At 39.8% G+C, this 14,744-nt stretch overlaps 1 protein-coding gene across 5 annotated transcripts in view; it reads right to left on the bottom strand.

The window, feature by feature from the left end:
* Positions 1-2,937: 2,937 nt before the first annotated feature.
* tiam1a (TIAM Rac1 associated GEF 1a) overlaps positions 2,938-14,744 on the bottom strand; it is a 122,115-nt gene continuing 110,308 nt past the window's right edge. For all 5 annotated transcript variants that reach the window (XM_015341982.2, XM_015341983.2, XM_015341985.2 and 2 more), the window contains 7 exons: positions 11,887-12,005; positions 10,346-10,454; positions 9,487-9,545; positions 9,114-9,216; positions 8,537-8,624; positions 6,808-6,980; positions 2,938-5,187 (listed from right to left, as the gene is read on the bottom strand). In XM_015341982.2, the coding sequence (XP_015197468.2) occupies positions 4,700-5,187; positions 6,808-6,980; positions 8,537-8,624; positions 9,114-9,216; positions 9,487-9,545; positions 10,346-10,454; positions 11,887-12,005 (1,139 nt within the window). In that variant the 3' untranslated portion in view covers positions 2,938-4,699. The remainder of the gene's footprint in view (positions 5,188-6,807; positions 6,981-8,536; positions 8,625-9,113; positions 9,217-9,486; positions 9,546-10,345; positions 10,455-11,886; positions 12,006-14,744) is intronic.

Consider the following 14,744-nt stretch of genomic DNA (forward strand, 5'->3'; position numbering starts at 1 on the left):
CACGGTCCTAGCCAGCTCCATTTTGTTTATTTTCTTTCCTTTGGCACCACTCTAGTTCCTTACCCTTGTTATCATACTTCCTAGTCCCTCACCAAACCCCCCCCCCCCCGCTTCCAAAAGAATTATCCTAAATGTTACACCCCTTATCCCCTAGACACTTGGGGTCGTAACAATTGTCAATGCTCCTTTGTTATGGAATGTCCTTTCTCTGACTCTTTGAAAGAAATTCTGTGGCTCTCTTCAAATCTATGCTCAAAACTCACCTCTTTCCCTAGGGTCTGTCTGATTGCCGTAGATTTTATTCTATGTTTTTGCTGAATCTTTTCTTTTACTTTTTTCTTTACTCACTATGTACAGCCTTTTTGGGTTTGGAAAGGCACTTTATACATAAATATTACCTGTAACACCACACAACACAAGCTGCATTTTCTCTAGCATCACTGAGATCCACAGGCCAGCTCAATGTGTTTTTAATGATTTTCTAACTCACTTTTTGCAGGCTGAAGCCAGGACAAACTGAAACCCTTGCTCTCTTTGATGTTCTTATTAGTCTCTCAATTAGCCAGAGGTGTAGCTAATCCCAAGCAGAGCCTATTATTGCAATTCCTTTTCTTCACACAGAATTTCACTCTCTGATCACGAATTATTTAGACCATCTGTGCCTCCTTTAGCAGGTTTGCCAGTTAACAGGTGATTTTTTCACAAAGCCACCTCTTACTACCTCACACCATACATTGAAACACATAAAAAAAGTCAAAGAAATTGCAACTTTGTCTGATCTTACAAGGTGTGATTTAACACTATAAATTCCACTTAAGCCAAATCAAAAAAGGAAATACACAGCATTTTCCTCTGTGCATTGGCATCTGTATGTCTGCTGCTAAATTTGTGATTGTATATACAATAAACAGTAAGGACCGTTGCATAGAGATCCTTAATTTGGTGAAACATATCCTGCATTGTATGAGAGATGCATTTCGAATTAGTACCATTAACCAAAACCAATGCAAACATCAAATACAGTGGTGGCATTTTCACTTGCAACACAAGCCAACAGCCATATCACTAGCCAGCTGTGAGCCTGGTCAGTACCTGGATGGGAGACTTCCTGGGAAAAACTAAGGTTGCTGCTGGAAGAGGTGTTAGTGGGGCAAGCAGGGGGCGCTCACCCTGTGGTCCATGTGGGTTCTAATTCCCCAGTATAGTGACGGGGACACTATACTGTAAACAGATGAGACATAAAAGCGAGGTCCTGACTCTCTGTGGTCAATAAAAATCCCAGGGCATTTCTCGAAAAGAGTAGGGGTGTTACCCTGCCATCCTGGCCAAATTTCCCATTGGCCCTTACCAATCATGGCCCCTAATAATCCCCTCTATGAATTGACTTCATTACTCTGTTCTCCTCACCACTGATAGCTGATGTGTGGTGAGCGTTTTGGCGCACATTGGTGGTGGTAGAGGGGAGTCCCCATTACCTGTAAAGATAAAGCGCTTTGAGTGGAGTGTCCAGAAAAGCGCTAAATAAGTGTAAGCAAATATTATTATAACACTGGGGGCCTTGGTTCAATTCTGGGTACTGTATGGAGCATGTTCTCCCCATGTTTGCATTGGATTATTCCCCCAGTCCAAAGACATACTGGTAGGATAACAGGCTTCTGAGAAACTTAGCTATAGTGTGTCTGTTCTGTGATGGAGTGGCGACCCATCCACGGGGTTTCCTGCCTTGCACTCGATTCTTGCTGAGATAGGCTCCAGCTGCCCTGCGACCCTGAACTACATGAAGCAGTTTGAAAATAGAAGGATGGATGAACGAGGACAGTTGAGAAAATGAAGAAAAAGGGGACACAATTCCATGAAAAAAGTATTTACCCCCCCTTTCAGATTTTCTGAATTTCTGAGTAATTATGTTATTAGCTAGCTGTCCCTAGTTGTTCCTTTAATTGATTGAACCAGTGGGATATTCACCTTTTCACACAGGGATATTGGATATTGTGTGATTTATGAAATAATTGAAACAATGACCACACTTTGGTATTATTTGTTCACTCAGACTGGCTTTGTAGATCACTAGGACCCACATGGAGCTCTGATATGATTCAGTGGCAAAAATATACCCCAAAAAAAAACAGAAAATTTGAAAGGGAGTAAATACCTTTTCATGGAACTGAACGGGTATTTGCTTTCTAGAAAAATACAAGCCTTTCTAACTCTTCCAAAATGACTAAGTGTGAAGACTCAGGGTGTGATGCTCTGAGTTTTATTTTAGGTACAGATGACAATGGGGTTACATTATTTGGCCCCACAGAGAGCCTCCACAAAAAAAGATGAGATTCAGGTCACAAAATGCTGACATGGAACCAGAATGAAGAAATGGAGACCATTTGTGAAGACAAGGGACTATGAAATAATTTCAGGAAGGAATAGGGGACACAGGGCTGCTGAGCTGAGGCAGAAGGTGGGAAAAGTTGAGGGAGAAAGTCAGGTGCCAACACTGCACCATGGGGTGGGGCTCATCACCACCACAAGGTCTGAAATAGGGCCACTCGAAGCTGCAAGGACCGGAGTGTGGGTACAAGCGACAGTGAGGGTTGCTCACGAGAAGCCCAGACCAGTTGAGGACTGAGCTGCAGGCTGAAGGTACAGCCGGTAATGTAGGGTGCCTAATGGTGAAAAGCAGGATGAAAAAAAAAGGAGAAACAAAAGAGTTGAGTAGGCCTTTCACCTGTGGAAGGAAAGGATTGCCAGATATGAGAATAATAGACTGCAGTGTGCAGCATTTTTGTACTAAACCATTGTGGTTGAAACCATCAGTCTGGTTAGTAACTCACTAATGGGCCAACCACTCCAGATGCTGAATTATCACATGATTTGACAGGTACATTAAGACCCTGTGTCTCATGTACCAAAGTTTTACTTTTTCAAAAAGAAGACTTCATAACCAGGATATTACCTTGTCTTTATTTAGTTTTTTTTTTTGACAGGCATTTACATCTTTTCAGAACAGTACTCCTAAAAACATAAAAAATAGACTTTTTAGCTTATAAAAAAAAGAAATATATTAAGAACCCCTTAGCTTGTCTTACAGAAGTGACATTACTTGTATGTACAGAAAGAAATGGCAGCATGCATCAGCAGGTTACTATCGAACAACACCTGAGTAGAAAAAAATACCCATGTGCTATGGAATATAGGTTATCTATATTGTACTGTTCATTCTTAAACAAGACCTGCTATGTACACGTTACCTAAGGTGATTAAGCAAAAAAACATTGCAAATACAAAAATAAAGATATTAAAGAACTCACAGATGCAGGAGTAGCAGCTTTAAGAATGTAAAAAAGTCACCAGCACCTCTAAAATAACCAACATATACATACACATCACAGGAGGAATTTGTTGATGTCAGCGTTAAGAAAATTTTACAAAATGTCATCACACAACCAAATTAGTAGCTTTAGAACAATCCGTTCTTGGCATAATGGGGTTTATAAGAGATTTCTATATTGTCCACCTACAAGACTACCTCAGATAATCACTAAAACTTTTCTTGTATTAATATATATTGCAGGGAGTCAGCTATTCAATAAAAAACCTGGAACATTCCAAGGTTTTATTTTAAGTTTAAGTTAATTAAGTTTTTCAAAGTAATTAAAGGCTTCATCATACATATTAACACAGCCTTAGAGATTCGTTGTGCTTTGTGTATGTTACTCTGGATCATGATTTTCAAAAATGTACAGCAGTTGGTGACAGCAAGTGTAACTTTTATATCTGAGGGTAAGCAATGATTTGTATGTAGAATCTAAGTACTGCTTGCAAAAGATCTGAGGAAAAACTTGCGTTCATTACTGTGAATTAATAGAAAAGCTTTAAAACACAGCACTGCATTGATACCCTCTTTTGTTCTGTTTTCAATGTCGTTGTAGGGGTCACATGAAAATATAAATTCATTATATAAAACTTCAAGTAAAACAGGATTCATTTTTAAAAAAATCCCTTATCTTCAGTTAACAGGGCTCATTAATACTGGAGTGTGTGATGCCATTTGTAAACTGCACTTCAACACAACACTCAGGCTGCCTCAAGGAACAATGTGCAGAAGCTTAAATATTTAATCTCATTCTTAAATGAAAACAGAGCCAGATATGTAAAAACTTTCTCCTGGTGTGATCTGAAGGATGTTAAGCAAAATGAGTAGTTTATTGTGCTCTAAAACTCTGTGCGCAGCAGTCATACAATGAATGTACAAGTACAGTAATTTTGCCAGATATGCAACTGAAAATATTTTACATCATAAGTTACTCAGAACCCTCTGATAAACAGAATAAATAACAAAGCCCTTAGTATAATACATCTTCTGCAAGCCTCTTTTTTCCCCAAAAATACCCAGATTCCTCATCTGAAAATATAAATTTGGCAACAAAACGCAGTCCATGTGATGTAGCTGCCCAAGTCCATGTGCAAACCTTGCCCATCCAAAATACACAATTAGCAGATATGATTGTACAGTAAGTATCCTGCTCACAATAGCTTTAAATGGGTTTAAATACATGGGCAGTGGGTGACTTATGAGTCTGGAAACCAGTGTTGGAGTTTGGGTGAGGTTGAAGGGGGAGATGGGATGGATCAGGCTTTTTTAAAAAGAACCATTTAAAGCTTTGTGAGGTAGGTGCCACAAGTTGCTCAGAAAGGTCATAGTTCAAATTTCACCATTTCCACTGGCCACAAAGTCTTCCCTACGCACCCAAATCACCTCCTCACCACCACTTTCAATGGTCCCGTTTAGTCCAGACACGGCACACTGTTTCTTGAGCTGGGCCATTTTTAGGGCGTGAGAACTCTCCGCAGCCTTCTGGGGAGCGTCCTCTGGCTCACCCTCGCTGTCACCATCACCGTCGAGCGACAGTGCCTTCACAGGGGCCTCCAAGTCCTGCTCCGCTGCCGGCCCTTTGACTGACTCGCAGTATTCATCGTCGTCACTGAGGATGTCGGTCTCCTTCACGTCCTCTTGGTCCTCGTACCGGTGCAGGTCAAACTGCTCCTCTACCCAGCGGTCAGTGTCCGTGGCTGGGAGTGCCTGCGGGGAGAGGTCCCTGGCAGAGCTGCTGTCGAAAACCACGTCCGTGTCTATAGTGAACCGGTTCCTCACGAGCTTCCGCCGCGCCAGGGTCCGGGTCGGAGCCGACACTGAGAAGCGAGATATATGATATTAGAGGTCAGGTTTATAACCCAATTAAAATGGAGTTTCATTCTTCAAAGGAGATACTAATATTTATGCACTTCCAGTGCTCATTTACATCCATCCATTTTCTAACCACTTTATCCAATTTAGGGTCACAGGGGGAACTAGAATCTATCCCAACAAGCAATGGGCATGAGGCAGGGCATACCATAGATGGGATGCCAGTGCACATACACGAGGCCAATATTTCCATAAGCCTACCAGTATGTTTTTGGACTGTGGGAGGGACCCTGACGAAACCCACACAAACACTGGAAGAACAGAATCTCCACACAGATTGCACACCAGGTCCAGAACTGAACACAGGAACACAGTGCTGCAAGGCAGCAATAATAACCACTGCGCCACACCCACATAGACAACACCAGTTAAATATGACACAAGCTGCAGCAAAGGAAACTTCTCAAGCATTTTTGGTGTTCTGTCCTACTTCTAGGTCTTAAAGCAAGCACTTAACTGGTATATTCACTTAGAGGAGTCATTAAATTTCATTGTGATGGTCAAGTTTAAGGTAATAGTGTTTTTTATATCAATTAAAAATTCTTAATCACGTTTCTATTTTTATACCGTTGGTAACGCCCTGAGGGCTATTGTTCCCAGTAAAAAGTTAAAAGAAATTAATCTACAGAGAGAAAATTGAAGATGGGAAAATTAGTCCTAGGGAATCAGACACAGCTGGGAGGCACCTGCTCTGGGTATTTAATGGTAGAAGAAAGGCTGGATTTTTAGACCCAATAGCAGAGGACATTGCTAGGAACAATATGTAGACAGAGACACTATTGGTGTTTTGGTCAAGAAATCCTTTAGGCGGAACTGGAACTGACAGAGGAATATGACTTGGTTGAAATGAAAACAGACTGGACAAGGACCCAGTTTTTAGCTCAGTTATCTCACACAAGCTGTGATGTACTGCTAGAAAAGCAACCTACAGAAGATGCCCACAATCACACTCCCCCACCACCACCCCCAGTGGGTTACTTTCCTTTTTGCTGGATGTTAACCAATGTGACTTCAAGCTACAATTCCTCTGCATACTCGGCCCCCTTGCATGGAGAAAGCATCCCTGGGACACGTTTATCGTTTGACATGCTGTGAACTCCACAGTGCCTTGTAGTGCAGGCTGGGGAAATGGGTCTTGTTCTGAAAGACTGAAAGCTTGTAGGCAAACAGTACATCCTGGGGGTTGCTCTTGCATAGCAAGCAGAGGATACCCTGCCTGACTCGAGCCCACCTCAACTCTCGGTCAGGTCAGTCAGCTAAACTGGCCACATCTGGACGATACTCCATTGGGAGGTTGAATTCTAGCAAGGATCTTCACTGTTTGAAGCCTTTAGGAACAGTTGCCCACACCATCTACATTTTCAGTGTGTTGCCATCTGTTTCTGAAAGGTGTAAGTGTTCCAAGCATCCCACATGGCCAGTCAGGCATTCGGACTCCCACATGACATCCGACACTTCCCTGGTAAAAGGTTGAGTCAACTCTTTACCTCCACCAAAATCTCAATCAAATCTTTCTTATAGCACATTATTCTTCTAATGGATTTAAAAAGACTCAGAAATCATACCTGCTCTGTTCATTACAGGCCTTGCTCCTTTAAGGGCACACAAGCGTTTTCCTCCGAAAGGTACGTATTGCTGGTTTGGTGGCAAACTCTCCGTTTTGAGGAGCTGTCTACGCTGTTTGTCTCTCAGAATTGAGTGCAGCGTCTTCAAAAATTCCTTTTTGCTCTCTGGAGAACTAGAAGACATTAAAAGACTAGAAGTTCACATTAAAAGAACAAGCAACAACATTCCTGAAGAGTCAGACATACACAATTTCCAGACCATAAAAAATAAATTGGTCACTGCACATATTCCACAGTGTAAGGCAGCAACCTACTGTCACTTTCAGAACAAGTTTTTTCCCCAAAAGTATTACAAAACTAAAAGCATGCAAGAGGCTCCTGATGCATACAGAACTCCAGGCAGGGAATAATGTGAACAAAGCAGATAATCTCTGAATCCTCACAAACATATGGAAACAAACCAAAAATCGACTACGATACATATAAAATAAGGAGAGGCACAAAGTTTAACACTTTGAGTCAACTCAGGCATTACACCTGTATTATCTGCTCATTCTGTTCTGAATTCTTTAGAAAAGTGAACTCAAGCAGTTACATGCTTTCAGTCACATGCAATTTTGAAAGATATAACAAGGGTATTCAATAATTCATAAATGCCACTGTTCTGTTATGCTGTCCACAGTGCAACATAATGGAGCCTAGTGTGTCCTGGATTTACTTCACCAACAGCTGCCAGTAGCAGTGAAAATGTGCCCCAGAAAGAGAGACAGACCTCGAAAGGCTATTAAGTAGAAAGACTAATGGCAGATGTTGACGGATACAGGCACTAACAAGCGATCAAAGAGAGACTGATGTACATGCAAATAAAGCTATATATGCTGGGTTTCCAATGTAGTCAATCTGAGAGAGACAGACAAACAGACCTATGCACTGAGGGACAGGGGAGCAGCGTCCAGCAGCCTGCCACAGGCTGGGTGCCTGTGGGACTGGGGGTTGTCACCAATTTTTTTTTCTGTCCACCAGCTTGCATAATAGGCCGCTCTCTTTCTGCACTTGTAGCACAATTTAAGAAACATGTCTTACCAATGGAAATTTTCAACTCAAAACTATCATCAGAAAAAGGAAACTGGTGATTCTATAAATCAAAAAATGACAAATGCACAAACTAAAAACAACTGTACATAGATACCAACACAGGGAAGTACATCTTACAGAGGCAGCCATTTTTTAATCTGATTCACTGTTTTTATACATTTCCCACTGCAAGAGGAACTCTTTTATTTAGTCACTTTAAAGAATGTTTGATGTGAGGAAATACTGTAGGACTTTGAATTTGATCCAATTTGTTCAAAGCCATCCCTATTCTCAAATGACAAGTCTGTAGACCTCAACTGAACCTTTAACTTCTGCTGTTCTCTTGTGTACAATGGGGAAGTTAACTCTCAGATACTCGGAGCTCTTTTACCCTGAACATTTTAATTAAGATGCACCTATATTATTTAATGAACTTTTTACCAGTAATGAATAAAACTGGCTCCCTAGCTCTATAAATGGCTATTTAATATTTCCTCTTCCTTTTTGTCAATTAACATTCAGGGATAAAACATGGTTTCAAAAGCTGAGGAGACTAGAAAATAACATTATAGAACAAACACTTAACATGAGTGGCTTTTAAAAAAATGGCTAAACTCTTGAAATCCCTTGTACGCATTACAGTGATAATTCTCACCTGCAGCAAAGATGGAAGGTTCTTTCTGGTCTGCCCTCGGATTCTGACTTCACATGAACAACCTCACACACTGTGGATCCCTCCGCATCTTTGGGCACAAAAGCAAAGTCACTACTTATAGCATCTCAGTTGCTGGACTACCTAAAACAAATTCCTCTTTAATTTGAGCCTTCAATCTCATATAGCCTTTGTCAATCAGTTTGTAAATGGTGAAACTTCATTCTTTCACATTAACAAATACATAAAAATAAAGTAAGGACATTTCTTGCCCTTGTACCCCTTTGATCAGTGGGAAGGAAAGCATCTAATAATAAAATCCTTAACAACATCAAATGATTCAATCAGTCATCACAAACAGAATTGTTTTTGTTGGCGTGTTGAGTGGTTATTTTCTTTCGTTAGGCTCCAGAACTCCTCGAGTTCAGAAAGTCAAGAACACATCAATCAGGTCCTTCTTAGGGAGTGCAAATGCTCACTCCCATTTAACCCCTGTCAGTTCTTCAGTGAAGCCAAGTGGACAACCTTTGCTCCTGCTGGGAAAGCGTGAGAAGCAGAGGAAAGAAGAGGAAATGCACACCTGTGCTTGCCAAAGCGCGGACCTGGAGGGCGTCAGTGGAAATCATGTGGCGGAACCTGAAGGGGTCTCTCTCATCCGAGATGGAGGCCCTGTGAGATGTGCCCTGTGCCAGGAACAGAAAAAATTCAGCACGTTCATAATAGAGCAGCTCAGGAATTAATCTGGCCTATTACACAGCTCACAGGAGGATTTCGTATTTTAAAAGACTAATGACAGCTAAATAAAGCTTCTAGGTGAAGAGTAATCAGTTATCATCAAAAGACATTCCCCATGAATGTGTTGCTGTTTTTGAATAAACATGATATTTCACCCCTGTGACTTCCTGGCTTGAGTCCATTACATTTTTGTCGAGGTTCTAAAGAGCAGTACTTACTATTTTTTTCTTATGCTTGGAGCACTCTTTGTAAACGAACACGACGGCAGTTTTGAAGACTGCAAGAAAGGAAAAAAAGGTGGAAGGTTGACACCATGTCAACACTGCTTTTAACAGACATTCTAGCATTCAGACATTTAGCATTCTCTGGCATTAGCTATATACTGTATCTATTTCAAAGAGTTTGTTATCGTTACTTTTACCGTCATGCTAATAAAATACACAGATAAGAACAGCTTGTAGAGACGACCTGACTATGCCATTTTCCTATACATGAAGCAATTACGTTACAGCAAAAGGAGTAGAGGGCAGAACCTATTGTAAATTGTGAATACTCCACTCTCAAACCTTTGTCTTCCCAAACATCTCAAGTCTCAGAACTGACATAGACAGTAATGAGGTATCCAGCAGGACAATATTTTCTACATTTTCAAGCGGTAGGAACAGGGAGTATGGGATTAAGATAACCCTACATACATATATTTATAACAAGACTTCCCTGAATTTTTTCCCTATAATTAGCATTAATGTACGCTTGCTTTTACCTGTAGGTATATTGCATTAACTGACATTTCATTAGTTATCACTTTTAACTGTCAGCTCCAAAGAAGTGATATCCTAATCTCAGAAATGAGATACTTTTCTGCTCTTAACATCAGTTTTGCATAAATATCTTCCTACTGTAGATAAAGTTAATTCCTATCACAATCAGAGAAAGGCCCAAGACCTTTTTAACCCCCTTTTAAGATAAAGCCTAGAGAGCAGGTTAAACATCTATCCTCAAAAAACCTCCAAGATTCTGGAAATAGTGCTGTCAAACAGCAGTTTTTATGAGCGATTAAGACTTTTCCCAACATACCAAATGCAGCAAGTTCTGGGTCCTTCTTCCATTTTCCTAAAGAAGCAGGGGGGTTGATCCAGACGACAGTGGTGTGGAGCAGTAGATCACCCATTGACAGATCAGCAACCTGCAACACAGACCCTTGTTATTTTGGCTTAATAAAAAGCTGCAGTGAGTCAGCTCCCCTGAGAGAGATTGACCAAGAACTGAAATTCTTTTACAGATTATTGCTGGGTGGGGGGGAGGAAGCACAAAATATTATTTAGTGATACTTAACCGAAAGTATAATTGAAAAGGCAAACAAAAAGGAAAGTTCTGAAAATCATCGCTGCTGTACATACAGTAGTAGTGTGTGGATGGATCTACTCAAAAGGAGGTTAATAAATATTTGCAATATCACATTAGTACTTTTAAAATAGCAAATTATGAACCTGGTATCAGAATATTCCCTCACTAGTGGGAGTGCCACACACAGACTTGGGTGGTTTATTTTTATGGAATAAACAGACAAAACCTAAAAACAAATAATTTTATGTCATAAAAACAAGTAAAAACAAAACTAAGAATATTGGGAAAAACTTTATTAATCTTGTTGCATTAGGATATTTACATATATTTTGTGTTTATTAATAGTAATAGAAGTAATGGAAGAACCTTCTTAGTACATATCTGTAAAAAAAAAATACCTGCCAGAATACAAAAAAGTTAATAATAGCCTATTTTCAGCAGTACGCCACAACAGTCCGAAGAGCCAAGTACTTGATAAGTGTTTTTTTTTTCCCCATTTAAGGATATTTAGGGTGAATGTGGTTTGTTAAAGAAACTTTCACCACCATTAATCTTTTCTGATCCTCCCACTTTTCTACCTCATTTAACAGCCTTCCCCTAACCTAAAATAGTTCTACAGTCTGATTGGTCAAAGGCCAACAGAAGGAAAGAAGACTGGACACACAGTCATCTAGGCTCCCATTGGTTAGATTGGAATTTTTACTGCAAGACAAAAAGAGCTGTCACATGCTGGTCACAAGGTGACATTGCAATACAAGAACATTGCATAACTGGCAGGTGGTGGTAAAAATGGATTAAAAGCCATCATTTAATTACAAAAAGGCAGAGCTCCTGAGCCGCCTGGTGAGGAAGTTTAACCATATGGTCCAAGCATCAAGCATCAATGCTTTGAGCCCATTCCATGTTGTTGTTCACATTGACTGTGACTGTGATCCCCAATTGACACTCAGTTGATGAGCACCAACTGAGTGTCAACTGGGCATGGCTGAGAGGGTTTAAGAACTAGTCAGGAGATGCCAGGTGATTGCAAGCCAATAAGGCAAAGAGCTATGGTGCCAATAAACAAATGGCTCTAACAGCAGGGGGTGTTGGAATCATTTTAAGAAAATACTGCTCCTTTGACACATCCAGCTATAAAACATCTGATCAAATTACTAGCACCTGGGAGAAAGTTTAGCTTCTACTAAAATACAACTTTTTTTGTATTCAACACAAGCTCATGCAGATGTTTAATCCCTGGAGCAGACATGACTTCAAAAAAAAAAACTCACCTCTTTTTTCTCACCAGTCTGTTCAGCAATCAGCTGGTCAAAAACGGTACCATATTCTTCGTGGATCTTCTGCATTTCATTAATGTGGCTTGCAACTTTGTTCATGGCTTTCATTGCAACTAAAGGTAGTAAAGAGAAGGACAGACATCACATCTATTTGCATCTATGTGCGGAACTTTAGCTTCAATTCCTTGAGCTGTAGTACATCATTGAGGTGACAATACCATTGTGCTGAATTCTAAACAGGGGTAATTAGTTCACAAAAAACTGGCAGCACAGTATATATTGTAAATTTGTCTCCTGTAAAGAAACAATAGAAGCAGCATTTGTTTTAAATTAGATTAAGGGTAAATCAAGGATCTAAAGTGGTGTGAAAAAGGTTAACCCTACCTGATTGGTCCATATTGTTGTATATTTTAGACTTGAAAATGTAATTAGTTCTTCATGAAGGTCTCAATAAAAGATTAAGGTAACTAGATAAATGAAGAAAGTGAAGACATAAAACACATGTGGATTATTGAACAATGATCCAACAATAAATCTCCACATGTTAATAAGTATATGAATGCTTAGATTACTAAAACCTCCTTCAGCAGCAATTTCAATTAGGTGTTTTCTCTAGCAGTTCATCAGACACTTGCGTCCACTTTTATTAATTTGGTGTCATTCTTCCTTAGATAACTGATTCAAGTCACATTTGATGGTTTACTTGCATGAATAGCTTGCTTTCGATCGTGCCATAACATTGCAATGAAGCTTAGATCCAGACGTTTATTTAGCCAATCCAAAATGCTAAATTTCATCTTCAGCCATTTGGTCATAGACCTGCTTGTATGATTGGATCACAATCTTGCTTCATGATCAACTTTCAGCTTATTTCATGTCCTAAAGCAACAAAGAGAACAATCATCCCCTCTCGCACCAGCACCGTGTTAAGAAAACTAGGGGTTCACTTGTTTCACAAGCACCTATTCTTATTCATTCTTTATACACCATGCCTAAAACAACATTGAAATGGTACATATAAAACATTTTAGTTATCTGGCAAGAAAGGACTGCTTTCAATTAAACGAGGATATAAGAACTTGTAATTCCAGTACTTATATTGGGGGTTCACAAACCTATTTTCAGCACTGTAAAAAAGTCACGTGGAAAGTGTAACAGATATACAGCTCTCACAAAGGAGACTTCTTGATATTTATAATTCAGCTTAACCTTTTTCACTCTTGTATTAGGGTGAAAATGCAGCTTCCATTCTGAAGTACATGGGATTGTAAAAATTCCCTGCCTGGACTGTATCCTTGCCTTTTACACATTTTAACAGATCAATCCATCATTCTCTTGTCAGAGGACAGTTTCAACAGCTCCTAATTCTGGTTTATCAATCAGCTTTCACTCACACTGGAATACTTTTGTACTGACAATTAATGAGTGGAATGATAAGTTTACATACCAAAATTAAGGTATTCAATTCTTATAAAGAAACAAAGGAAAGGACATGAGCAGAAGACCATTATATGTGCATACAAGTGTTCAAACAACAAGATCCAGCAAGAACAGGACTTTTTTTTTCAGAAAAGCCTCCTGCTACAATTCTACCTCAGAAGAAACTCACAACCCAATAGTGGGAATAAAGCTACGCTCTGCTGCCTCTGAGCCAATTTTTCTGGCAAAGCTTCCAACACATCAAAAGTAGTTTTGTATCTCTAGATGTTAAGGATACATGCTGGATATCAAGGATTTGCAAGCTCATCGTCTTAGTCACCCAGAAAAAAGCTGAAGAACAACTCTTACAGCCCTACAAAGCAATGAGGAAGGACAACTGGAGTGGGAGTAGGGTTATGGGGGGAAATGATCTTTTCAAATGATTTCAAAATCCTCAGACGACACAGCACAGTTTTCACTTTAATGAAAGCATTCACAGAAAAGTTTAAAAGGGAAATATTAGATCTCCTGCTTTATGTGAATATGTATTCAGCCACCAAGATTCATTGCTATTTGAGCCTATTATCTTCTGGTAAATAGCAAAGAGAGGTGAACTACACCTACCCATAGTCATAGCACCAACTCAACAAAACACTATATTTGAGTGTGAACTCCTGGATTTGCAACTTTAATGGCATCTAAACATATCAGCTCTTATGAACACAGACAATGGAGTGAATATTCTTTGTAAAAGGCATTTATATAAACAAGGACATACAGAAAAGACCATCTTACATGTCTTACAAAAAATGGCAAAGTCAAACAGTGTAAAACAGTTTCCTAAGTGGACATTAGATCAAAGACTGTGTGTGAATGAAATGCACAAAATACGACAAATCTTTTAAATGGTTTCTTGGAAACAGGAGACCCATGATACAGAAGCTATGGAGGTTCTCTTTTTCCAATAAGCTTCAAGAAGTGTGTTTTCAGTGTGTGCTTGCTCTTGAGAGGAACAGGAAGGTTTAGATGAGGATAAAAAAAAGATATTGACAACTGTACGTTTGCAGGATTCCTTGAGCATCACCCCCACACAATCTGACTCTGCCAAAATAATGAACCCACCATGAAATGGACAGCCTCTCTTGGTGGCAGGCGAACAGAAGTTAGACTGAGATACTTGCATCTCATCACAGGCACAAAAACATCTCAAAACTAATCAAACAGGTAAGTCAATTCCACATAATACTACCTTCTTCAGAAAGCTGGCTAGAAGAATGGAGACGGAACAGGACTTCTTTACCTGGTCGTGAAATATTTGCCTGATCCCCAACTCCTGTACCTAAAACTCACTGATGCCCAATATGCTAATTAATAACAATAATTGCTTACACTTATATAGCGCTTTTCTGGACACTCCACTCAAAGCGCTTTAC

This window comes from Lepisosteus oculatus, chromosome 5 (genome assembly GCF_040954835.1).
Source record: "Lepisosteus oculatus isolate fLepOcu1 chromosome 5, fLepOcu1.hap2, whole genome shotgun sequence".
Classification (NCBI taxonomy): domain Eukaryota; kingdom Metazoa; phylum Chordata; class Actinopteri; order Semionotiformes; family Lepisosteidae; genus Lepisosteus; species Lepisosteus oculatus.